Source organism: Symsagittifera roscoffensis, chromosome 6 (assembly GCF_963678635.1).
Source record: "Symsagittifera roscoffensis chromosome 6, txSymRosc1.1, whole genome shotgun sequence".
Lineage (NCBI taxonomy): Eukaryota > Metazoa > Xenacoelomorpha > Acoela > Convolutidae > Symsagittifera > Symsagittifera roscoffensis.
This window is the reverse complement of record NC_087067.1, coordinates 49,459,396-49,487,127: the sequence shown is the minus strand read 5'-3', so window position 1 is coordinate 49,487,127 and position 27,732 is coordinate 49,459,396. Positions and strand designations below refer to the sequence as shown.

Here is a 27,732-nt window from a genome sequence, read left to right as displayed (position 1 = left end):
CATCAGAAAGTTCTGTAAAATACAACGCCACCTACCTTGACTTCGTGTTTGGTGTAGGGATCCATGTCGTCCCATCCGGTCTCAACTTCCGTCTTTGAGGGGTCCACGCAGTCTAGAGTCTCTGTTTTCTTCAGAAACTCAGGCGAAGTGGCCACTATCTCCACGTGCATACAGCATCCGTCCTTCTCGTAGCTCCCGAAGTCCTCCCTCGGATAAGGCTGAAACAATTCGAATAACTTTACACTAATAACATAACCATAAAAAGATCATATAATTTTGGTCTATGCAACCGAATATCTATTCAGCCCTATTACGACAAGTTCTAGCAAAACAAAAACTTAGACAACAACAGTTGAAAAAGAGTAATGAAAAAGTAATAAACGCAAAAAAAATTAACTAGTTTTTAGAAAAAATATCACCTTTCGAATTTCAAATAAAAAATAAATGACTCTAAAGCTCTTTAAATTTCCAGAACAATTTATTATTGGCACTTTTTTGATAAAATGAACCCAACTTGAGAAAACTGGATCAATCTGTAAAATTTTTATTACGCTGGGAAATCTGAAAATCAAATTCTACTTTCTAAATTGGAAGTCGATCATATGTTTATGACCTTTACACTTTTGCTGTTCGATAGTGGAGTTTGTTTTCCTTTAAAAATAGGAAATGAGCTGAGCTTAAATTCAAACAAACCGCAATAAAAAAAATTGAGCCTGAACGAATTTTACACTAGTGGGAACGCGACCAAAAAGCAGCTCTATCAAGTGAAATAAGAAAAAGAAGAAATAAGCCTCGAATCGGCAAAAACTCGGCTACGCCTAGGATACGAATCTACGGTCACGAATAAAGCGTCACGAATAAAGCGGCTACATATGCTAATAAATTGCCAATACGATTCAGCAACAGTAGTACCAAATACAAATAGACTCAATTTGGAATATAACAAACTGAAGGCATCCACACTAACTTTGCATGTAACAAATTGCAAAGCATAAAGCCACATTATGTATAAATAATGCATTTCAAAAATGCGAGATATATTGAGTTAGAAAATTTCTGAAATTGAGTTTTCATGATTGTTTTGTTTGAAAAAAATCCCTTTTTTCGGTTCATTTGATGAGTTCAACTGTGTTAGTTTATTACTAGTCGAATGTCAAAGCACATGCTATGAAAAATCTGTAAAGGTGATACAAAAGTAGCACCAAAAGTTTGCAACTTAGGTTGAAAAAAAGAAGGTCCGTAATAATACACTCGCTTCGCAAGTGTAAAAAGAGTAGAGACACTTTAAAGGCAATTCTTACATCCCAGGAGACGACCACTTTGCCTGAATCATCATCTGCAGGCTTGACAGCCACATTCTCCACCTTGGCAGTTGGTAGTGCATCGTCAGACACGTAGTCCACCTGGTTGGAGTTGTCACTCTTGCCGAACTTGTTCTTCGTGTAGACTCGGAAGAGGAACTTGCTGCCTGGGGGGAACTCGAACCACTCTTCTTCCTGGTAGTCCATAGTCAGCTCCGAAAGACTTATTTTGACATCAACCCATCCGTCCCGACCCTGTTAATAGTTCACTCAATTATCCAAGATGTAAGAGACAAAACATGCTATGTTCATTTCTTCAAAGAGAAACGATTTTTGTCCATGATTAAGATAATCTTTCATATTATACTTAAAATTCTGGAAACTAAATTCTGTTTCAACCTCATAGAAAACAATAGCTGATCATAAGACAGCAATTTAATCTTTCAATAGTAAAAATTTCTAAGAGCTTGTTTTTAAATATTTTGTCAAACTAATGACATTTGTATCTTTTTCCCTTTATTTATTAAATATTTTGAAAACGGGCAAGTCGTGTCTCAACGAGTATAACCAGTAGAATGTTCATAGCAGAAGATTTTCGTTATAGAATACAGGGAACATAAGTTAAAAGTTGGAGAGAATAACATGCTAACCCTTTCATCGTCAATTTTCTATAAAGCAGTATAGCTATTAATACCATTAAACGGGCACCAATGAATATGAAAATTCATAAATGCATCAATATGTATGAATGCACATCTGTACTTATTAGACTTTTATGCACATTTTAAGACTTTCCTAAAAAAAATCAGATCAATATAAGAGTCCTCACTACATTCATTATTCTTAAAAAGATATTAATCAAAATCAAGAATGGTGAATTTACAAATTACTGATTGAAGCCAACTAACTTTTAGTTCAGTCAAAAGGATAACTCACAAAAAAGTCAACGCTGTGACAGCTAAATTGGCAACAAACAAGCAGACAAACGATAGCATAAAAAACTTTCACACGAAAATTTTTGCAAAAAGAAACAGGTTCTGGCTGGATTCGAGCGCAGTACCTTTATTGACCCGGGCAGAGACAAAACTGCTGCTCCGCCAAGTATGCCGTGGAATTCGAAAACAAACCCAAACGGCAATTGACAATAACACCAAGAGACCGAAAAAATAATTGACTTTCTAAATTTCAATTACGCTGGACACTTAGTTGATAAAATAAACAGATCGCGATTCGAAATGCATATATGAATAGTGGCATTCATAAGTGCCCTACTATGTATGAACATGCGTCTGCACATTTTAGGGCATCTGAAAAAAAAATCAACACGACCTACCTATATAAGTGAAACTTCACTGCATTCAATGACGCTTAATAAAGTACACATCCGCAATTATTCACTTAGAAAGATTGTTTACCTGGAAAAATAGTTTAGATTCCGCTTTGATAACGCGCGCTTTTCGCAAGCGTTAACAGATCCAGTTTCGAAACTGAAGCCATTCACGTTTCGCACCAGTTGCACATTTGTAATTGGAGAGCGTAATTTGCCTTCTAATTTGCCTTTTAGCAAATTAATTTGAATTGAACTTGAAAAACAAAACCTCAAAAAGTCAAACTTGAAAGTGATCAGATTCTAAGACTTTCCCTGATAACAAACAGAAAACCACACGAACTTAACATGTTCCTGTTGAGAAAATTAATATATAAAATAAAATGGATTGAATTGTAGAATCTCGTTGCTCGTACCACTCTTTGCTGGGTAGTTCCGAGTATCTTCCACTCGATCTCATTGGCCTTCGTTTCTTGGAACACCTGTGCGTACTCCATCACATCCATGACGTCATAGTCACCCGACACTCTCTCACTCTGGTACTCAAATCGCCTTCTAGCCCCATCTAGGCTCAGGTCTTTCGGAGTTCCCGGTTTATCTGAAGTGAAATACAAAATAACTACGTGAAACTCACTATTTTGAAGCCCTTAATTAAAGAAATTTTAAACCAGTAAAAAACTTGTACATATTGAAGCACAGTACATTGTTTACACGTCTAAACGCGAGAGGAAAGGAGAAAAGACCTTCACACTGAAAATTATCTTTCAGAAAATGATCAAGTACCTTTGCACGAAAAAAACTATATTTTTAAAATCATTTTTCATGTTGTTTATGCAACGAGAATCGACTGGTTACCGCGACAAAACAAAACAAATTACAACTCGCAAAATTTAAGAAAAACGACAGCTGGCAAGTTTTCAAAATAATTGTAAAATTTATAATTTTGGTTTAAGATCCCCAGTGGGCTCGCCGTTTCGCGGCGATAACCGATTCTAAATTTCGTATTAAAACCTTCCCTCTGTTGGCAAGCTCGCAACACGTTGACAAGACTGCTGCGGTGAGTATTTTGCGGGTTGTCTTTTGATGCAAGTTGTCGTATTACTCGGCTGGTATCATTCTTGTGCTACTGCACACAAACCAGTTATTTCGTTGAACCTTATTTTTCCAATTCCTAAAAAGAGATATATCTCGACATTGGCGATTATAATCTATCCGTTTTTACAGCCTTTGCCAATTTGAATACTTTGGTTTTATGCCTTCATTGTAGCCACCTAAGAATGGTTTTCTCCCAAACTAGTTTGTGTCCGGTAACACGTCCCTGTCTGCTTAGCCACCATTTAAAAAGACTGTGCTTACTTCCGGATGCGACAGATACGTCTCTGCTGAGTGTTTGCAGCTCGTTTCCATTGGCGATAAGAGTTGCGTTGCAGAGGAACTTCCTCTCGCTGTCCTCTGAGGTCATGTACTTTAGGGTACTGATGCCATACCTGATCCCATTCTCCACAACCTCGCCTGTCTCTATTTTGTAGCCCTCATTACCTGCAAATACAACATGGGGTCACTTCTACTTTTCTTCACACTCAAACTGCGTTTGATGATTACATTTGCAACCAGGTCAGTTGGAAGGCACAATCTAATTGGGTCTTATTTGTTATCCGGCCAAAAATGTTAAGTGAGCTTCTGTTTGTGTAAAATAAAGTTCATATTTTATTTCGCAGTAATTTAATTCATTCAATCATTTGAGTATTATAATCTAATTCTGAAAACATCTTAACCATCTAATTTGGGCCCGCATAACAAACAAAATATGTCTAAGTTTACACAATCGACGTAAAGTAAATTTTGAAAAATTAATTAGACTCAGCTGTCTGTTGTCAAACATACCAGCAACATATTTTTCGCAGTATTTCTATGTCCACAATTAACGATAAGAAGCATATTTTTATCATTACAAATTCATTACTATTGATAGATGATTCAAACAGTTGATTCAAATTGTTAGATTCTAACATCTGGTTGGTGGGGCTGGGTTAAAAAGGACAGATCTAAAATGAATACAGGATTACAGGTTAACTTGAATACAGGATTACGATGAAATACTGTTAATGCAGAAATGGAATAAGAGTGATCTTATCTTTGCTTCCAGCCACTTGAGTGCCTATAGTCGTAACAACAGCCACATTATTCGTCAAAACTTATTTTCAAATTCGAGTAGTCTCAATTTTTCTAGGGCAAGTCAAAAAAATTTCTGCTTTTAAAACACATTAAAGATATCTTAATTTACTTACAATCAATTAATATTATTCCGGGTAACGCGTTTTATACGTCTTAAAAAAAGTTACCCATAGACTAAAGGGAAACTTGTTTTGTAAATTAACAAAAATGTTGTGTAAATTGTTTGTAAGTCTTGTTCTACCGTCAAAGATGAAGCTTCCGTCCTCAGCCAGCAGCCAAGTGAATTCAATATTTGCAGTTCTGGCGCCTGCTTTCTGCGTGGCAGCACAAATAGCCTTGGCCTCCTGTCCTGTGAAGGTGTTGTACTCGTTCTTCAAATCACCCTTCCACTCAAGAGGTTTGTGGGCGATCACTTTGAAGTTGTCCTCGGCTGTGTACTCTTGGCCTTCAATTTGATGTCTTCCAACTGCCTTCAGAGTATAGTTTGACTCAATCTCTCTAAAGGAAACCGATCATAGAAACACACAGCCTTCGAACATGGAGGTACTTCTATTGCTCCTCGTACGTGTAATGCATGATATCATCAGCCGACAAAAATTGATCAGGTATAAAATTGTTCAAAGAAGGCTTAAGATTTTTTGCTATAATCGGAGCAACTTTCCAAAGCATTTCATGTTTTAAGTTCTTCATTAAGCCACAAACAAAAAAAAAACAAAAACCTAAGTCCTGGCGTAATCATTGGCACTTACCTGAAGGTGAACATGAACACGACTGAAAATCGAACGGAGAAGCTATACTTCTGATCATCTTTCTCCACTTCTATTCCATCTATGTACCAGGTCACTTCTGGCACTGGAGATCCAAAGATAGTAGTCCTCAATATGAAGCCTTTCTCCCCCATCAATGCGTCCAGCCTTTGATTAGGCAACGGATTCACCTTGAGTTTCTGAGTGAAAACTGATATGGACACCTCTCTTCGGCTCTCAAAGGAGAGGAGTCTGTAATCCTGGAAATGGATCTTATCGAAGTCTTTTGTGAAGCCGACAGTCCTGAGGATTTGCTCCCTAGTCTGTGGCTCTGCACTGGCTGTTATTCTAAGCACTCCGGTGTCCTTCCCTTCTGACAGCCTCTCCGAGGTAATGTCAATGTTCCAATCGTTTCTACTCTCTTTGATCACAGACTTGATAGACAAATCTGTCGCCTCTTCTGTATTAACAAAAAATTAAACATGGAAGCCGCATTCATAATAATAAACAGTATCATACTGATTATTTAATATGAAAACAGCTGACCAAAGAAAAGAAGCAAAAAAATGGATAAATACCTCCCTTGGATAACTTGTACATAGCTACCTCCGCTATGAAAAACCTATTGAACACTTAAATACAAACAAATTCTAAAATATTTAACTTAGTAACTTATTTGTACATTTTATCATTAGAGGTATATCAGACATATTTTTTGGTTTTTGTGCAAAAACAAACAAACCAATTGGTGCGTTGTTCCACTGCAGCACAGGTTTATTCAATTCTAGGTATTTGGAGCTGACTGTGCATTTCTGATTCAGGTTTGATTTGGGTACCTCGATAATGAACACTTCGAAGTCACAATCCAGTTTGGGAGACCCTGAAAACAGACAATTATTTGAACATAGGAATCAATTGAGCAATCTCCCCCCCCCCCCCCATTCTCATGTTTATAAACACTTGAAAATAGTTTGAATGACATGAAATCATAAAACGTATTTTCCAACGAATGTGGGAAGCCAAAATTTACGATGAAAAAGCTCTAAAGTTTCATTTAGATTGAAAAAAGAATCAATAAAACAGGCATAAAAAGCGACTTTTTTCTTTCTTAAAATGACAAAAACTTTTTGCGAACAAAATTAAGGTTTAAGGTGCTGCGGAGAACCGTTTTTGCTATTCAGATACAAGTCTAGAGCACCAACCCTGGTAAATTGCTTTCTTCGATGAGGCTATGGTCGCCTAAACAAAATTTTGCAAAAAAAAAACAACATTTTTTTTTCATAAATTTCGATTTTTTTTTCAAAATTTTTCTCGATACTCATGTAAGATAAACTTCGTTCGGTCAATTGATTGCGTGCTTTAAACACATCATCTATCTACTTGCGTTTGCTGTTATCTTTTTGTAGAGTTTATTCGTTTTTGCTGGGGGGGAGATAGCTCAATTGGTCATTACGGGGGGGGGGGGGGGGGGGGAATCTGATAATTAATTTCCATTTTCGAAATTAAAAGTCGATCACATTTTTCGTGACCTTTAAAATTTTGCTGTTCGATAGTGGAGTTTGCCTTCCTTCAAACAATAAAAATAAACTGAACTTAAAAAGAAATCACAAGTCAAATTAAAAAATCGAAATCAAATTTTAACAAAAGCGTGAACAATTTTTAAGACTTTCCTGTAAAAAAACCAGCAAGACCTATACAAGAGTACTCACTACGTTCATTTTTCTTAAACACGCAGGCCGAGCAACTAAGCCGACCTATGACAAAAACAAATCGATCGACTCAGATCAGACTTCGTAACCAGTTAAATTCAAACTTATGCTCAATTTCCGGAAAATGGTTCAATGAGTCCTAAAATGGTTCAATGTGTCCTAACTCATTCTCATAACCAATCACTAAAAAAATATATTTTTTCAATTTAGTTACATGTTTTTATTAGCGGACTCACCTATAACCTTGATGGTCTGTGAGTACTCCACAGACGGGTCTTCTTCAAGATAACACGTGTATTTTCCTGCATCCTTCTCGGAAATGCTTTTGAACCACAATCCGTAATCGGTTCGGAACATACTGCCACCCTGATCATACGACACGTCAATTGCCTTTCCGTCCTTTTTGAACAGCACTTTAGTGTTCGATCTGGGAATACAGGTCACGAAGGATTCCACTCCTCGCACGAACACGTAATTCTTGTAAATATCGAAGAATCCTTCGTTTACTAAAGAAACAAAAAAAACGTGGGAAAAAAATTATAACTTTTATAATCGTTCCTAGTTACAGCCAAACTACTTTTTTTCATGATGAAGTCCAAGAAAAACAAATCATATGGTTATAGTATTTAACAAACGTTCTACTTTAAATATTAGGTATTCACCCAATTTGATGTGTTTTCTACTCGCCATGCAAAAGTCGATAGCCTTTATAGGCTAGTTAGACCACTTACAGAGTCTCATAAAAAATAGAGGCATCTTTAATCAACAGAAGTCAAAACTGTACCTCCTTGGAACGGTGCATTCAGTACTTTGATAGGCGCCTGACGGTATGCGAAAGTGGTCAAGGTGCCGTACTCCCGGAAGTTCAAAGTTGCCATGGACGAGTCCGTCGTTTTCGCATCGAGCACGTACAGGTCGAAGTTGGCTCCAATTACAAAGCGGCCATTTTTATTACTCATCGTCACTTTCGGCTGAAACAAATCACTAAAAATATATACAACGTCCATTTTGGAAGAAATTACTCAATATCAAGTAATTTTTCGGTATTTTCTTCCGGAATTACACACTATTCGCCATTTACTAGTCCTTTCGCTCCGAGGTTCCCACTAACGAGGTCGACAGCTGAATCTCGCCTCGTACAATAATCAGAAGTTGTGTTTTATCTTTTTTAGCTTTTTGACAAAAAACAGGCAAAAGCGGAGCTTCGCGCCACTTGCGATAAAGCAGAAAAAATCCAAGGCAGCAAGCCGTCTTATACATTAAACGGTCCGAAATCAAAACTTATGCATCTTGAAGTGAACTAAATTTTGGCCAACCAAATCAAGAAGCACGTTGTCAGGCCTTTTAGTAGCATTTCAAGTAATTTAAAATGCTGACAAAACCTTTTCTATATATAAAAAGCATTTCCAAAATGACAACCGAGTAATAAAGTTCATACTTATTGCTGCTCGTATTTAATTTAACTTCCACATTAATGAGCCAAAAGTGCCATTATTAATTGGAATTTTCCTCATAAGAGTGAAGAATTTTTGTAATAGTTTTTGCAAACGAAAAGTTTTTGTAGGTCGGAATTGTTGAGTTAAGTCCTTCTAATTGAACCGTTTAGTGCATAAGACCCGCTGGCCAAAAAATAGGACCAAAGCCCCCGCATACAAAAAATCGAAAAAAAAAACGATTGGATAATTTTTCATCTCAAATGCTGTCCAATTTAAGGAAAGATGTTGAGAAACACATTTGCCAGTGTTGAAACATAGCCAACTATCAGTTGGAAAAGAGTAATGAAAGCAAGGACACAGAAAAAAACGGACTTTTGAAAAAACTCAACTTTCGAATTTTTTTTAAAATTTTTAAATCAATTTGAGCATGAACAAATTTTGACATTTTCATGAAAAAAAAACACAAAAAAAATCTACGTTTATTGCTCTTAATTAAGTTTGTTTTTCAATTTGAACGCAGCATTCTATTATCAACGCCAAATGTCAAATAATATTGCAAAATTTGGCTACAAGCGACAATTACAAGCTTAGACCTCATGAACCTGCTTTAGCCCTAAGCAAAGTAAGAAGAGTCTGCAAGCTTTTAAAGTTCCATACTAAAGAAAGGTCAATTTCTTAGAGACATCAAATTAAAGTTGATTTTGGGAGAAAAAGTCTAGTTCTCGATTACATGTACTAATGCTCTCACAAGTGAAATAACACATCATTTGATTTAATTTTGACTTAAGCAATTTTTGACAAAGATAACTTGATTTCGAGAAAGAATCAGAATACATTAGATACTCAAACCACATCAACAATCAGGTAGCAGATTTCAAAAATAAAACAACACGCTTTTTTGTTTTTCTTATGAAAATGTATACAGTTGAACACAAAGGCATAGCGAAGCTTCGCATCACGAGCGATACAACACAAACGAAACATTACAAGCTAGCAGACAGAAAATGAGAAAACTTTGTCAAGAAAAAACTCGAAGAAATAATAACTACGAAAAAAAAATTGCATGAAGGAAAATACGTCCAAAAACACAATCGCCGGCGTTGAATAAGTATTCAGAAACATTTATAGAGCGGAACCTAAGCATAGCGAAGTTTTTAAAACTCCCGTTGAGCTGAAAACAAATTTGTTGTCATGAAAAACTTAATACAAAATCAGTTGAATCATTTGATATAAAAAAAATTCGAAACTAAATTTTTACACTCCCTTCACCAGTATCACACAAATGGTTAGAAAAAATACTTTTAATCGACAAGCTATCAAATTATTCAACTGATTTTGTTAACACTCCCTTTTTCTGAGCACTTCCAGATCCTTATTTTCACCAAATTTTCTGCTCCGCCGACAAATTTGTCGAGCAACAGGCCAAAAAAGTCGTTTTTAGGCACTTTTTGGAAAACTATGACCAAAAAATCGCGTTTTTTCCGCACACCCCACCCTTGAAATTAGTATACTTTGGCGCCAAAGTCGCGTTTAGAAAACTTTAAGGTCAGTCAGCCAAAAAAAGGACTTTTCAAAATAGTACAAAGGGGGGCCCTTTGGGTCGGCAGAAGGGCAAATCCCTGGGGGGGGGGGGGGGTGGTGGCATTTTCTTTCTTAAATCCGCTACTGGGCGTAAAAATAACAATAAAGATTTTTCCAAAACAACAAAGTGACCTATGGCCTAGATAACCGGCTGAAACAGCACATAGTTAAATTCAAATGATTTCATAGTGCTTTCTAAAACAATAATTGAAGAGGTTCTCTCCGTAAAGCCATGTTTAACTATTTATCTCAGTGATTAACCTATATCTTTTAAGGAACAATGAGCATCAATAAATTATCTCACTTTCAAAATTTCGGTGGCTTTAGTGTTGTCCCATTTGATGGAGTAGAAGGCGATCAGTGGTACATCATCATCACTCGGGGGATCCTTGGCCATTTCAAGTTGAACACTTTCTCCCGCCATTACTTCCGTCAATGGCAGATCTTCAAAGCGCTGTTTGATACCAGTCTTGTCAATGTGGCACTTGTTAGAAGTGGCCTTTCCATGTTCATTTTCTGCCTCACACCAGTAGTAGCCTGTTTTCAACCCCAATTTTTTTCAATTTAGAATAATTTGAACATAGCCAACAGACAATTGGGAAAGAACAAGGAAACCGAAAAAAAAGGAAACCGAAATATAATTTTTCAAATCATTTCCAACTTTCAAATTTCAAATCCTGTTTGTGACTGACCATTTTTTTCGTTAAGTTGTTTTGTTCAGTGAAAACTGGTTCAATAGGTACCACTGGTTTTTTCTCGCCATTTCCACGTTCGTATTTGGAGAGTGCTCTTTACGTCACTTTCAGCAGATTAATTTCCATTGAACTCAAAAAGTGCACATATACCTAAGTGCATTCATAAATGCATCAATATGTATGAATGCACATCTGTAGTTATTAGAGACTTTTCCTGAAAAAAAAAACAAAAAAAATCAGCAAGACCCATATAAGTCTTCACTAGGTTCATTACTCTTAAAAACAAACCTACGGGCTTCTACTTCTATATTTAAGGGCAAATTATTGGCAATATCGATGACTTTGAGCAATTTAATTGGTTACAAACAAAGCTTTGCATGTTACTTGGACACTGCTTTCACATCCTGAAATGGATTCAACATTGATTTTCGACGTAGACATGAGAAGTTGTTAATTAAAATGAGCAAAAAATAATTTTGACGTCAAAATGAGCAGTTATAGATTAATGAGCTTCCGTCAGACTAATAACCGAAAAAAACATTGTCAATACTTTGACATTAACGAGACAAAGGCGATAGAGGGATCAGTGAATCTACCTGTGATGGCAGTCCAGTCTTTGATGTCCGGATGGATGTAGAGACTGTCGTCCTCGAAATGGTACCGTGTGCTGCTGGCCGCCTCGTGACCTTCGTGAGTTAGTTCTTTCGCATCTGAGAGATCTTCATTGTGAGCGAACATCCAGGTGAAACTATAAAAAGTGACGATAAAACATTGCACTTGGTAGTGTTTTTTATAGAGAAATTTAGTCAAAAAGCTGGGCTGTTTACCGTAAAGGTGTAAAATAAACCCAACTAAAATCAGCAACAGAGACTTTAGAAAGAAAATATAAGCTTAAGATGTCTTATACAGACAAGATTTACTTGTGATGTGTAATCCCGACACTAAATATAGCCACAAAGTCTTTCAAAACTTTAACAGCAATACTATTATTAACCAGTCTTTTTTCACGTAAGGCCATCCATCCATCTAGCATCCACTCACAAAATTTCGATCGCCCTTTATCTTAAAACCTAACAGGTTCTTCCTACATGTTCTCAAGTTTCACTTTAATTATTATTAAACTAGGAGTGTGGTCCAAGCGTATATGGTACTAACAACGTGGTTTGCTTCAGTTGACTTATCAATTGTCCCGGTTCTCTTCAATCGAGTCACAAAAGAGGTGGATAAACAAGACGATCATTATCATTATCTTCATCGTCAACAGGGGAAGGGAAGGTGAATGGAACTCAATACATTTCTACTCACGTGACTGGGTGTGTGATTGAGCAGACGAGCAGCTCGCAAGCCAGTTTGAACTGCTTTCCATTGTACTCCAGGAGTCTCAAGTCCGGCAAGTCCAGCAGGGAGGGCGGGAAGGGGACGACGTTGTCTGAATCAGAACCAGAACAGAGATTTGGGAACTCAGTTTGGGAACTACTCTCACTTTGGTAAAATTTAACTGATAACATCATCATAATAATTGACAAAAAATGAGTCAAACACGCCATCATGTAAATTATAAAGTTTATAGGAACTAGGTTATTTAAAGGAATTCAATGGTCATCTAAACTCCGAATAACTTTCTGTAGAGAAAAGATATGAACTTCTACTTTCTGTAGAGAAAAGATATGAACTTCTAACTAGAGGTCTTGTTTAAGTTGAAGTAAGTAGGAAGCTTAGAAATTTAATTCAATTTTAGGGACCTTATGTTTGCAATTGATTGGATTATTTGAGCAGTTTCAAGTTAGATTGGGTTCTTAACCCAAGTACTTATAATGGGTTTGTGGGTATTTAGGTCGAAACCGATCAATAACTGCATGGCAAGAATAACTTGGCCAAATTTTCAAACAACTTAAACCAAATTAACTGTTTCGAGGCGCTTCGATTAGGAGCAGACTCCAATCGTATGATTGACTATATTTTTTTGAGTCTTCAGTCGAAATCTGGCCAGGTAAACTAATGAGTTTTGTTCATCTAACGTAGAGTAACAAACTTGAAAGCAGATTCTTTTTGAGTAATTCAAAAACTGCTTTGATATTAAATCGGAGCGCTGAAAACTTCTTTCAAGACAACATAAAACAAAAATTATGGGTCTGAAGCGATTCGTTACACGTTTGCTTCTTCAAACGCCTACTTTGGAGCCAGCAAAACAAAATGGCATTGATTTACGTCCAAACTTATCCTAAATTATGTTCTAATGTTTTCAATCGAGTCTGTTTGGTGAGAGGGATTTGAAACTTAAAACGAGAAAGTTTACCTCAACTTAAAACATAAATCTCAAAGAAAACGAACTGAAACTTCCACTTGCCGCAGATGAAACGAAAAAGGAATTATCAGCAAGTATTTGTCAAGTTTTCACAACCCATTCAACCTGAATAGCCATCTGAAGAGATCAAAACTTGCAACCCGACAGGTGCTATAAGAGAAAGAAAAGCTGGACGAACTATTCTTGGACTGGTATGTTTAACTAAAACCCATTTTAAGCAAACGGTTTCAGGTTAGTCAATTGAAACTAATCGGGCAGACAAATTACACGCAAATAGACCAACATTACAATGAACAGCAAACAGGTAAACTTAGGCTAATGGGTGATTAGAAAATTGATATCGCGGCAGATTATAATCTGTTTCGTTGGCCCTTTCTTTCATTAGCAGACATCTCGACAATATTTGTTAAAAGCAATTCCCTTCTGAGATTATTTATCCAAATATGCGGTTATTGGCGCCGACAGTTCACGGAACTAAACAGGACTTACCAACAGAGACTTCGGAAGCGCGGTAAGCAATCTAATTTAGACAATGACACACTTTTCTCCACTAAATGTTACTAAGCTTCAGTAAATATTACGGTTATTTTTGACCTTGCTTATCCTTCCAGTTATTTTAAAGTTCTCAAATTGTTTCTGCTAACCTCAGCGACGATTTTAATTTTAAATTTAACCAATTAGCAGGGCGATTATTCTACCCGGAACGATAACTTCTCTATTAATAATGAACAATTTTATAATTCTGATAATTTTTAAATTTTTTTAGTAATGTTTTAAGTCGAGATTAAGTCTCGCTATTGCTTAGCAATGAAAACAAAATCATCGCACCCAAGAGAAAAAATTGAAGGTAACTAATTCAACTTAACCAATGCTTGCTTACTCGTCTGTATTTGAAATCAACGAAAGTAAATTTTAAAGAACATGAGAATAATTTCGATTCATCAACAAAAGACTTTGATTTGACAGAATCCCGGGAGCTTTAAGCCATGGAATGAATTGATGCTCGGAAAATTACCCAATTTCAAAGTATTGTATGAAAACTCTTCAGCTGCGTGTCGCACATAAACTAATTTTAAGTAAAAAACTGCAGAGACAGGACTTGACAAGGTAAGCTTTCTTATTGCCTATAAAAACTTTCACCTTCCCTCGATAATTCGTAACAGTCGACAATTCGTAACAAGCGACAATTCGTAACAAAGCACTGGCAAGTAGGATACGCTTGCTCCTCTGCGCCTACGTCCGGAACGAGAGGAACACTGCTCATGAATCTTAATGCTTAATTTACTGTTACGAATTCTCGCCGGTTACAAATTGTCCTATCAAGGAATAATGCTACAGTAATGTGTATGTAATGTAAGATATAATTTTTCGAAAAACCAAACTGATTTGATTCTGATACGAAATTATTTGACCTAGAAGCACAATTAACACATGGTAATGCAACAGTTTGAAAAAGAAATCAGGCAACACGTATTAAAATTCAACCAACATCAATCGGGCACGATATCTGCTGTACCGACATTAAAATCGGCAAGCTATAAAAATGGTATTAAGTCATTTATAACTCAAAAAGTAACCAGATTAGAGACGATGCAACTCTTTTGGGAGCTTAAATGAACGGACAATAAAAGATTCTGGCTTGTCTTCCGCAGGTAAGCGTCCGAAACATTTGCACGGATATGAAAGTTGAACCTTGTGTTTTAAATTCTAAGGCACGTACACCAATCCGCCGAACATCAAAGGCTAAATCTTGGCTTAAGTTGATTACAAATGTAAAAGGTACCCAACAAAATTTAATAAAAATTCAGGAGAATAATTTTAGAAGGAACAAAAAATTATAGATTTTACTTTGATCTGTAGAATTGGGGTTCAACCATGAGGGCCGAATAACAATTACAATTTCCAATTCATTTGATAGGAATGATTGTTTAGATATGGATATTAAAGAAAAGACGGGGGCTGTCTACACTTTCGTTCGATTTCGCTCCAGATAAACCCAATATATCATCGAATATAGGGAAACCGTATCAGAAGTTACTATTGTTTCGATTGCAAGAAAGATCAACTGGCCATTGTTATTTTACGATTATGCTCATTTATAACTCAAATCAACAAAACATTCAGTTACTCTCAGACTATCTAACAATTTGCCGTATTTTTGAATTCGAACCACCCCCAATCAAAGAGCCTTCAATTCAGAATTCTTTTATTTCGAAGCAAGACAGCAGGGCTACTAAGCTCATGAACTGAAACACCGCCTGAAGGAAGACATTAGAGCGACTGGGACGCTAAGGAATCTTTCAGGAGAGCGTTTGGGGAGCTTACCCAAAATTGGTGAGAAAAAGCCCATTTAGCTTGGGAAAACGATTAAATAATTTTTTCAGATAGCCCACTTAGACCGGTTGCAAAAAAACGTAGTCAACAGACAGCTAGAAAAGAGTCAATTAACGGAACAAATAAACTTGTTTTTTTTTCGGCAAAAATCTCAAGTTTCGAATTTCAAAGAAAAAGATAGATGCCCTTAAAGCCTTTTGAATTTCTAGAACAATTTACGATTGGCACTTTTTCGATAAAATCAACCCAAGTTGAGAAAACTGAATCAATAAGCAAAACTTATATTTCGCGGGAAAACTAAAAATTAAATTCTACTTTCAAAACTAGAAATAGTTCATGTTTTTTTCGCGCCATAACCACGTTTGTATCTGGAGAGTCCTATTTACGTTATTTTCAGCAGATGATTTTTAATCGAATGGCAATGAAAAAACTCCAAAATCTGACCTTATTTGAGTAAAATAACTTTTACGGCTAAAATTGAGCATAAAGAAGCCATTACAAGCTTTATTCACACGAGTTTAGACTAAAAATCACAACTGGTACAACTTTTTGAAAATTTTGTCGTTTGAAGAGTGCTATTTACATAAATTTCAGCTGATGGTTTTCAATTCAAATGAACTTGAAAAGTGCATTTATATCTAACAGCATTAAAATGTATAAATGTACAACTATAGACTATATAAGAGTCTTCATAACGTTCATCACACTTACAAAAACTAAAATCCACCCGAATACAAACTTTCTCCTCACTTTCAATGGTTGCAACATTTACATAGATATGCGTGTCGTGAGCATCAAATCAACACTATGCAAACTCTATTTTTTTAAACAAACATGCAATTTAACTTTATTTACATTTTTATTGTTCCGGCCACTCTCGGAAGAGGGGCAGTACTATACCGCAGCGTGGTTTTACCAAACATTTTAGACATCCTCAAAAAACTCGACCTAGGTCAAGTGTAATCTCATAAAAAAAGCCTCTTAGTAGTGATTGCGACACTTGAAAGAAATTTCAAACAATCGCTTGGTGCTGGGAAAAGCCATTAGTGCTTCCCATGAAAATGGTAGAGAAATTCAGTGAAACTTCGATAAAAAACCATCTGACTGGGCATCAATTTGAAGTTGTCGGGTCCAGTTTTGGAAAATTTTAAATTTTAAGTCAGGTTTTTGGTGTGCAAAAATTTTACATCTGTGCTATTCCACTGCAGCCTGGTGTTCATTATTTATTTCCGAATATTTTTCAACAATTCATTCTCACTTACGTATTTTTCGGGCGAGCTAGCATACCTTTTTCATTTTCTCACTTTTTAAAAGTCAGCTTTCTCTAGTTATTAAGGCACAATGTATACGTGTAATAATTATCGCAACCCAAAGAAAGGCGACAATAATGCAAAAAAAAATAAAAAACAAGAATAGCCTGTTGCTGTGCAAGTAGCACCAAATTTCCCGAAACATTCCTAGAAAAGCTACAAAAACATTTTATTTTTAAAAAAATTAAAGTCGGTTTTTGTTCGTCGAGTGATGAAAGAACTTTACAAATGCGTAGAAACTAAGTGACTTCAACATAATAGACAACAGCTGCATTTCAAAAAAGAAAAAGAAACAAAAAAGGAAAAAATTATTTAAAAAAAACTTTCAGCATTCTACTTATCAGAATTTTTTTGCAGAATAATGTATAATTTTTCAAGAAAATTATCATAACCAAAAAAGCGCTAACTGAAGCTTAGAAAACTAATTTTACTGAAAATGAAATCAACATTTTTTTTAGCCTAATTGACTTATTTTGATATAACGAACGTTACTCTATCGAACCAAAAAAAATTCAAATAGGTTTGTCTCGACACTGGGACAACTTATTGGTTTTTTATGTTGTTCGAATATGACTGAAAAATCTTTAACATGTAAATCACTCGTTCTATTCTGATGATTATTTTAAAAAAGTCTAATTAGATTCCAATTTTGAGCTGTGTAAACCGCTGGAAAAACAATTATAAAAATAGATAGGATCAAGGAAAACAAAAAAATGCCAAATTCAATTAAGTTTTCAAATCAGTGAAACTGAAACACTTCAAAGCCTACGTCAACCTGGCGAAATCAAAGCCTCCCTTGAAATCAAAAGATCTAGTCTCATTGGTTTGATTAGTTTATAATTTTCCGCATAAAATAGGTAAGCCAAAATACATCGAATTTACGCCAGGATGGCAAGTAAACCAACATCGAAATTTATATGTTTAAACATAGCCAACAGACAGTTGTAAGTAGGTGTAAAAGAGCCAACAAACGCAGGCTAACAGAAAAAAATACTGAATTATTACTAAAAAAACTTCAATGTTCGAATTTCAAAACCAAAAATAAATGGCCTTAAAGCTGTTTTTGAAATTATGATTGGCACAATTGTTTGATAAATTAACATAATTTGAGAAAACTTGATGAATAGGTGAAGCTTTTAATCCGCAGCAAAATCTGAAAAATTAATTTAAGTTTCGAAATTAGGAGTCGATCACGTTTTCCGTGACCTTTACACTTCTGCTGTTCGATAGTGGAGTTTGCCTTCCTTTTAACAAAAGAAATGAACCGAACTTGAAAATTAGTCAGTCAAACCGCAAAAAAATGAAATTTAGCGTGAAAAAGTTTTAAGACTTTTCCTGAAAAAACGGGAACAAAATCATCACAGCCTATGTAAGATTCCATCGACTCTAAAAAATCTGTCAACATTTAATCGTCAGGCAGTTATTGCTAACTCCTCAATTAAGTTTCATAAGCAATAACAAAAAAACACCATTACTTAATAAAATCAGAAAACAAACTTTACAGAAGCGAAACAGCGGAATTTCGCATCACTTGCGGTACAATGCAAGCACAGCATTGCAAGAAGCTAGCGAATAAAAATGAAACAGAAATAAAAATGAAAAAAAAAACACTGAGAAAAATTGAAACAAACTTCAGAAAAATAGCCAAGAAACACAATTAACAGCTATCTAATCTTTATTTTTTTAAAAGCCAAGATTGCGATCTTTAAGCCAAAAACAGCCGCTCAAAGATTTTCATTGAGCCGAAAACAGTTTAACCATAAGAAAATCTTGACGAAAACTTTTGAACAATCAAGTTTTAAGACTTTGAACTTTTGCGAGCCAAACTATTGATTTTTTAACCAATCATTTTTTGCCCTTGAAGCTACAGAAAGCAAAGTAACTAAGCTGATAAAACGTATTCCGAAATTTTTAGGACGAATGAAGCTTTAAAGCAAAACAAAATGTACAAATTCAGGGCTATTATTTTTATAAGCTACGTACATCAAGAACATTTGCATCTGCTACTAAAACTTCTGGCTGCACTACAAAATTCAACAATGTGGCAACTAAGCCGACAAAACATAAGCAGACAAACATAGGACTGACAATTCAATTTTTTCCGGAAAATTTTTTAAATTTCATAAATACTGAAAAAAAAACACGGTCTATTTGGGACTCGAACCCTAGACATTAGGGTACAGAGACAACCGCGTTACATTAAGGCCAAATGAAAAGCAGTCTCGATAGTCCCAATGTTCACAAGAAGTACCTTCAATTTCAACTTCAGATTTAAGAAAAGTTGTTTACGGGAAATAGTTCCCGATTACAAGGCATTTACTTTCGCAAGTGTGAAAATTAGGAACAACTTCTTGAAGAAAAAAAATTGAAAACGTTTAGAAACGAGAAATAAAAAATCAATGTTAAGCTCTGAATCCTAATAAGTTGCCCTTAGAATCGAAAATAAAATTTGTGCCGCCCACAGGATTTGAACCAATTCTAGAACTGAAAAAGTCAGGAGACCTACTCTTAAACCATTGCTATCGGCAGTGCAAAAAATATCATTGTAAGATAAACTGCAGTTTAAAAACACCAAAACCACAAAAGGAAACTGAAGGATCGCGATCGCCGTCAAAAGTAGTCTACTGTCACCTAATTGTGAAAAAAAATATTACTTAAGATATTGCGAATTTCTGATGAGATATACAATAGCCTGAGATATAAAAATGCTATTGCTATCACAAACATCTCAGGGCGAGATATTGGATAAAAAACGAGACCAAAACCCCAAAGTTTAAAACATTTTGAAAGAATTGCAGAAAAACTAGCTATGCCGAAAAACTAGTTAAACCAAAATTTTCAAATTGCTTCGAATGAAATTCATTTTGTAAGGAAAAACATATCGAGAAAGACAATGAACAGAGTTAAAACATAGCCAACAGACAAAATGCGCTCTTTAAAACTCAAGAACAATTGAAGATTGGTAGTTTTTTGATTAACCCACTTTGAGAAAACTGGATCAATAGGTTAAAAAAATTTTTTTTGCAGGGAAATCTGGTAATAAAATTCCATTTTTGAAATTAAAGTCGATCACGGTTTTGGCGACCTTTACACTTTCGCGGCTCGATACTGGAGTTTGCTTTCTTTTTAACGAAGGAAATGAACTGAATTTTCCAGAAAAAAAAAATAAACATAGCCAACAGACAGTTGGTACAGAGTAATGAACGCAAGGAAATAAAAAAACTAACTTGTTTTTCTAAAAAAAACTCCAACTTTCGAATTTCGAAGAAAAATCATATGGCCTTTAAGCTCATTGGGTACTCGTTTAGAAGTATGGTCTCGTTAAAAACATCGTTTGGAAGTATGCTCGCTTTAAAAACCTCGTTTCGAAGTATGGTCTAGTAAAACTATCCATGGTTCCATTAAAAATAAGAAAAAGAAGTTTTTAAAGGTAGTGATTTGCTTTTTTGATAATTCTATTTCAAAAAAAAACATAAATGGCAAATCAAATCGAGAAATGTTTTCAAGTTTTCATTTTATTTTCGTCCATTTGAAGTACTGGGTCACTTTTCTTAACGAGTACCGCTCTTTGAATTTTGATACTTGCTTAATAATTTTTTGATAAAATTAACCCAATTTGAGTAAAGTAGATCAAAAGGCATAAAAATTTGATTTCGCTGGGAAATCTGATCATAAAAATCCATTTAAAAATTAGAAGTCGATCACGTTTTTCGTGAATTTTACGATTTGACTGTTTGCTAAGAGTTTGCAATTAGTTTGAAAATTAGCAATTAGCTGCGACTCACCTTCGTTGTAGTCACAGGCGGCCTGTACTTCAGGGACAGTGATCGTGATGAAGAGGAGACAGAGTGGGAAAAACATAGAGAGGGGTTTGGACTGATGATCCATCACAAAAACATGCAATGAATAGAACAGTTCGGTAGTTCAGCTCGATGCCCAAGTCAGAATCGTATTCATCAGGTTGTTCACACAATAATCAGGTAAATGATCAGTTTCCACTTCTGAAACAGTAATTGATTTAACTTTGTTCACGGTATAATGGTTCAAAAATTTCGATAAGGGCTGAACAATTGTAGAATAACGTGCATGTCGAAAATGCAAAACCATTCACTTTTTATATACAAGTGTTAAATGTTCAAAACTAACAGAGAAGAATAAACAACAAATAGCCTCGAGAATTAAATACTTATATCAGCCTTTCAATTCAATAAAATCAAAGAATTTAGTACGAATACTAGTTTGGCCAAAGAATATGGGTACACAGATAGTCATGAACTGCTATTTTACCCGATTGGTACTACTACTTATGGTGCAATTGATAATCATGAAAGAACAGAATACTAGGCTATACGCAACTAGCATGGCAGATTTGTTAGTAGACTGGTGAATTAACAGGTATTCTCAGGGTAATTCTGTCACACGCACGCTAGGACCTACTTTCAGAATACCAAAAGATTGAAAAGATCCCGAACGCCTTCGTAAGGTTCATACCGCTCAAAGTATATTTATATCTGCGATTCCATATACAGTAGAACTTACTTGGAGCACTTTGAGAACGTCCAGAATGGACCTCGAAGATAACATAAAGTCTACAACTAAGCAAACATGAGCACGGGCAGACAAATTTAACTAGAGCGGCTGAAATCGTCAAAAAGCTAAATAAAACTCAGTTTGTTTGTCTGTTTTGAATTGAAAAGTCATGTTTCAACTGACTATACGAAAAAGACGAACCATTTAAGCGTTAGCTTAACCCTCAGTTTAAATGAGAGACGAAATCGGAGAAAAAAGGCAAAACTGAACTGGGTGTTAAAGAGAACAGAAATAATACCACAATGTAACACAAAATTGCTATTCCAAAGTCAATGATAGTTGAGCCATCAACAATCACTGCTTGCTAAATCTTAACAGAGCCTTCTAAAAGACTTCAGCCGTTTACTAAGCTTTAATTCGCGAAATAAAGCAAAAGCTGCAAATAGAAACTCTTAAAACAAGTAAGAAAAAACTCTCAAAGAAAAACAAAAACGACCGGAAAAAAGCCTTGAAAAGGCATTAGTTCATCCCACAGGATTTTAAGCATCCACATTCTAATTACAAGTCACTTTCCGAGACCTCTGCTCCATGGGTCCTACTTCAATCTTTAATTCAAACAGTATTGTACGTACATTCATGAAGCGGATATCGCTAATGGCATTGAAAACCCCACAAATAAATTTAAGTTTTCACGCCAACTTAACACAGCAAACTAACGGCAGAAATGCGCAACCTCCATTGGACACTTCTTATAACAACAGCGCTCTAACTTTTGAAATCATAAACAATCAAAAGTAGATAAAATTTATGGGACGAAGTTTTTACACTGAGGCGAAGTGAAGCTGCGCACCATTTGCGCTAATCGAGACAAAAATCTGCGCAAAAAAACTTAGCGTAAAATTCATAAAATTAGAAAAGCCAAAATTATCCTAGGCTCATCGCGACTGAGGTCCAGTTGGAGGAAACGTACTAGCAGTGAAAGCCGATTTCCTGGGTTAAATAAGCATTGAAAGAAAATTTACAGAGCGGTAACTCAGCTGGCAATGCTTGAGTAGGCTTGTTCTCCGAAAACACACATTCAAACAATATTTTGCCATGAAAGAAAAAAAAACATGTATCCAAGCCAAATATTTTTTTATGCTCAAAAACAAAGCCTACAAAATTTTAGTGGGAAGAAGCAAATCAACATAGAAAACTAATCGTCAAATGGAATAGTTATTTATTTATAAATGCAAGTATGCTCAAAAAATGTTTGCGGCTGAAGCCTCCGAGAGAGTTGACAGTTGACAACTTGGTTCAGTGATTCTGTAAGCTCACCTGGAAAAAAGTACTTCTATTCGATACGGATTGCCAATCGCAAAGGTGACAACAATGCGGAATAAACTTTCATTTTTGAATTTAACCAAATTAATTATTTCTAATTTTTGGCTCATCACTCTGGTAATAAACTGTCTGATAAATGAGCAACCTCCATTGTGCAAGGGTTCTAACAAAAGCGCTCCAAGTTTAAAAAAAAAACAACATATATCAAAAAAAAAACTTTCAGAAGCATCAACAATCAAAAGCAGATGAAAACTATTACACAGAGGCAAAGTAAGGCTTCGCACAACTTGTGATAATGGAGACGGAACCTATGTCAAAATTATTGGAAAAAAAGCACTATTTAAAAAAACCGAAACTATCAGAGTTTCAATGCGAATGATGTCCAATTGGAGAAACATGTTGTGAAAGACAATTCTTAAATAAGCACTGAAAACAATATTAACTAAGCGGTCACTGAACTGGCAATGGTTGGGTGGACTTGTTCCCCGAAAACACAAATACAAACAACATTTTTGTCATGAGAAAAAAACAGATGTATGGAAGCAGAATACTTCTTATGCTTACAAAAATGAGTCAGAAAAAGCTAATCAATTAATTTCAATGGAATAGTTATTTGAAATGCAAACACAGTGACTTCAGTGCAGCGTAGAAACCTGTTATAGGGTATTGAGCAATTACTACTAAGCAGGGTGCGGACGCAAGGTGGATAATAGTCGCCAATAAGGATGTGAACTGCGTGAGCTGGTAAAGCTGTTTAGGGAAAATATAGAAACTACCGGGTACAAGTCAAATTGTGTTAAGCAGTTTGAATGCGTCGAGGTTCTTATTATTACTTAAAATCTGAATCTTGTTTACAGCTACCGAAAATACAAATTTAAAATAATCTGGTATTTCGAAAGGACCGCCAAAAACAACAAAATTGACCATTTTTGGAAGTTCTTCAAGTACAAAAAAAATAATTTCTGTTTTTTTCAATGATTTTGACACAGAGGCGAAGCGAAACACTAGTGAGAAGAACGACAAAAAGCTCTACAAAAAGCAATAAGAAACATAGCAAAAAACTTCGAATTAGTTAGAAAAAAAATCGGCTAGGTCTCGGATTTGCTCTGCGACCTACTGCGATCTGGAGATTATGATTCTCACGCACTAAACACTCAGCCATGCACGCTTAATACCTAACTAATCTACGTTTACTCAGATTATGATTCGATCATATTTTTGATCATAAATTGAGGGTTCCTTTTAATTTGCATGGGATATTATGAAACGAGCGTTTTACTTACATGGGACTTTTTGTAACTGTATCTTTTGCAGTAGGTGATTTTGGCACTGAATGAGTAAAACTTTTAGCATACAAAAATTCTTAAGTGACGCACGCCAATTACGAGTCTACATAATTGCTAAGAGACGCAAGCCAATTATGCGGCATCAGCAGTACCAGTAAATTTGAAAAAGATATTTACCAACAAACAAGCCTCAATTTATAGAGCGGACGCAATTTAACTAGTAACGAAAAAGTTCATTAAAAACAATCGACCCTGCCCAGGTTCAAACCCTCTTCTTTTGTCGCGGTTCTCCTTCCCTACCTCTACGCTACAGATCATGATACCTTGAATCTAAAGTGCTATTTGTAATATTATAATCAGTGTTAATATCCTTAGCATTGGCTGTACTTAATAGCTGGTTACTGATCAAAACGAACACTTTGAAAATGAACAGTTTGTCGAAACAATATTTGCGTCGCAACAATATTTGCGACTTAGGTTGGAAAATAAAAGAAAGTTCATACTATCACACAAGCTTTGCTTGTGTAAATAATCTTAAATCATTCAGAAACAATTCTCAAAAAACCTCGGAAAGATGAAATATATCGTTAACAATAAAAACACAATTTTTGATAACAAAAAATTTGGTAACTCTTTCACAGATAGGCTGAATTACAACCAATATACTTAAAAATCAAGTGGGTTTAAAAATCAGGATAATCAAAATACAAGACGCAAAATACGACACTCAAAAATGAAAATGAAATACTCAAAATAAACTCTCCGGGCATCTGTTGCAGACACACTGTAATCAAACTGATGAGCCAACCCTGTTTAAGCTATCTTAGATCACGGGTTGAATTCACAAACGCGGAAAAACCTGGTCTGAAAAAACTGCACCAGGAAAATTGCCTACTCTGAGAACTGTTAATGTCAAATCATTTTGTTTAAAAATTATGAACTCCCAAATGATTAATAATGTTGAATTTTCAAGTTTCAACTTACCCTTAGAAAAATATCCTCCACTTAATAAGCTCAGTAATCAACATTGCACAAACGCAGTAAAAATGAGGATAAAAACAGCAACACAGTAAGGGCTAAGCGCGTGTAAAGTTAGAAGAAGGGTAAAAAGACCTTCATGTAAATTTTGCTCCAACACAGACGGCTGTTTGATGGTCAATCTACGCTTTTTACAATGGCAGGATATAAAATGAGTGAATTTTAGATTTCACGCTTGCAGGAGAATTCAAATCGAACGTGATGTAACTGAAATAAAACGCTACAAAAATAACTGGAATAAAAACTTAACGCACCAGCTCCATATCAAATATTGAAAAAAGAATAGGAAAAAAATTGATAAAAGAAAAGCTTTACAATGAAAAAAATATATATTAAAAATTATTGCAGACTATTATTGATAGTAAAAAACGCCTCAAACTGCCATCGGCCTAGTATTTAATCTAAAATGTAATTCTAGTTTAGTTCAGATTATCTCTGTCAGTTTTAAAACATAATTGAATTCAGTCTGTGTCATACGCATTTGTATGCATAAAAAACTGCGCACCAATTCAAAAAGTGTGAAGTCTAATATAAATGCCAATTTGGCTTGTCGGTTCGAAAAACGCTCGGTCGAGACTCAAACGAATCGTTGGTATTCACTGAACGTTTCTTTAAGAGAGCTCTTATAGATATCTGGCATCCTTTTGACTTTCACAAAGGATTTCAATATTTGTTTCAAAAGTTAAATTATCACGGAATTCATTTTTATGATTAAAAAAAATGACAAGTTAGCTCCCATTTAGATCTTTTTTACATCCCTTTTAAACAGTTGACCTGTGAGCACCAGCTAGTGCTCAAGTTTAGGATAACAGCCCTCGCCAAAAAGAAAGAAGCTCATGCAATTTTTCAGTCAAACCTTTCCAAAGACGTCTTAAGCGAACATTTTTCGAAATTTCTACCGCAATGTAACAAAAAAAGATCCAACAAAAATAATTATTGATTTGATGTACCAACCTTAGTTTAAAGGCAACTAATCACGATTACAACTGAGTTCTACTAACCTTTATCTTTTGTTGTTTCAAGTTACTTTGTTCCAGATGAAGTCAGAAGTAAGGACAGTCAGCAAATGTCAAGTAGCCGCAACTTAATCCTTCAAAGTCTGTCAACGCTACAGTCGTATTGTAACCAACCAGAAAATAACTCCAGTGGGACTTGAAATGAATGAGAGGAACTGAATCGGGGATGAAATCTGCTCAGAGTTTGAGATAATGAGACACTAGACACAGATAACACCAGCAGAGCAACGATGGAGATAATTAGTGGAATGGAAATTCTTTTTCAAAGATCTTCCCTTTTTAACATTTACTATATCTGAAATTTAAAAGGGCAGTGAGAAAAAGCAGCAATTTATTATAGAAAACAAATCAGCAACCAGTCTCCTCTAAATTTATTTTCAATGGTGCTATTTTCGCTTTTTAGTGTTTGAAAAAATGAAAACACGGTGCTACTGTAGTTGGCTATTTGACAATGAAATATTTAAAGCAACATTGCGAGTTAGAGCTTTTTGATCACAGCGCAATGATAGTGATCAAAAATATCTAATTGAATGGCGCTGCATAAGTTAAACAAACCATGGATTTGACTGACCGTTAGGGAAATTTTCAACGAAAAGCGTACTTGAAATGCTGCAAAACATAACCATGTTATTATACCAGGTATGGTAAAATAAGGCCAAATAGAAAAAAAAACAGACACGTAAGTATAGCTAACTTATTTTTTTTCATTTCCTTTCTTCTCCCATAACACAGTATATAATACGGGTGATATTTTAGAGGGTTTCTAATAACGAGGACAAATAATCGTATTATCACCCCCTCAAAAGTTATTATCACCCCCTCTATAATCAATCAATGATACCAGCCTTGCAGCCCGATTTTTTTTTTGAGACTAGTCGAAAATTTTTCAGATGAATTTTTAAAATCAATAATAAAGGAGCGGTTGACTGACATTGCGCATTTTAATGATTAAACCGAAAATCCAGAACATCAAATTATATTTCCTCCTGACATTTTGGTCCTCCCTGTCAATTCGAATTCAAGAAGACACCATAAAAATAGATAGAAAATCAAAGACTGCGGAGGCTGGGAAAATGAGAACTAACTGACCACAACAAAAGTTCGATCTAGTTTGAAATAAAGCCATCTGAACAAAAATGAGCTATACCAAAACTACTCAGTTGTAGGGAAGCTTTTAAGTACCAACTCAGCCTCATTTTCCTTCTGCGACGTTCATAACTTGAGACACATTTTTTCTTAACAATTTATGCTGCGCAACTTTGTTGTTCTTGCTCCAAGCGCTGAACAATGTCATGGCAACTACAAGAAAAAAGTTTATGTTTTGTAGCCCGTTCACTGAAGATTTTCACGCTCTTTCCAAGTTTCAAATAGTTTTTTAACACGCTTTTAAAATAATTTTTGAAGCTGATCTGTAAAAATAGATGCAAAAATGGAGCCAAACTCAATTCTAATTTAAAAGCGGATTAAACTCTTGCACAAAAATAGTATCTATTGATCAAACTTGCTCCGATAGGATTATTTTATTTACCAAGTCAATTATAAGTATCAGCAAGTATCACAGAAAAATCTGACCAAATAGATTTCAGAAAATAAAGTCAAAAACAGAGTATTTTCTAAATC

The 27,732-nt window shown here is 35.2% G+C and overlaps 1 protein-coding gene across 4 annotated transcripts in view; it reads right to left on the bottom strand.

Annotated features, from left to right (window-relative positions):
- Nucleotides 1-26,516, bottom strand: part of LOC134848479 (uncharacterized) — a 35,983-nt gene extending 9,467 nt beyond the window's left edge. Inside the window, exons 1-15 of one of the 4 annotated variants that reach the window (XM_063865946.1) lie at nucleotides 26,098-26,516; nucleotides 20,705-20,920; nucleotides 12,276-12,399; nucleotides 11,567-11,718; nucleotides 10,580-10,812; nucleotides 8,043-8,229; nucleotides 7,495-7,764; nucleotides 6,292-6,429; nucleotides 5,553-6,009; nucleotides 5,045-5,301; nucleotides 4,765-4,786; nucleotides 3,985-4,169; nucleotides 3,045-3,226; nucleotides 1,302-1,556; nucleotides 36-218 (exon numbers count right to left, since the gene is read on the bottom strand). In XM_063865946.1, coding sequence (XP_063722016.1) covers nucleotides 36-218; nucleotides 1,302-1,556; nucleotides 3,045-3,226; nucleotides 3,985-4,169; nucleotides 4,765-4,786; nucleotides 5,045-5,301; nucleotides 5,553-6,009; nucleotides 6,292-6,429; nucleotides 7,495-7,764; nucleotides 8,043-8,229; nucleotides 10,580-10,812; nucleotides 11,567-11,718; nucleotides 12,276-12,399; nucleotides 20,705-20,807 — 2,748 coding nt within the window. In that variant the 5' untranslated portion in view covers nucleotides 20,808-20,920; nucleotides 26,098-26,516. Of the gene's footprint in view, nucleotides 1-35; nucleotides 219-1,301; nucleotides 1,557-3,044; nucleotides 3,227-3,984; nucleotides 4,170-4,764; nucleotides 4,787-5,044; nucleotides 5,302-5,552; nucleotides 6,010-6,291; nucleotides 6,430-7,494; nucleotides 7,765-8,042; nucleotides 8,230-10,579; nucleotides 10,813-11,566; nucleotides 11,719-12,275; nucleotides 12,400-20,704; nucleotides 21,225-25,042; nucleotides 25,581-26,097 lie in introns of those variants that run through there. The other 3 variants (XM_063865948.1, XM_063865949.1, XM_063865947.1) reach the window with 3 other exon arrangements.
- Between the last annotated feature and the right edge of the window lie 1,216 nt (nucleotides 26,517-27,732).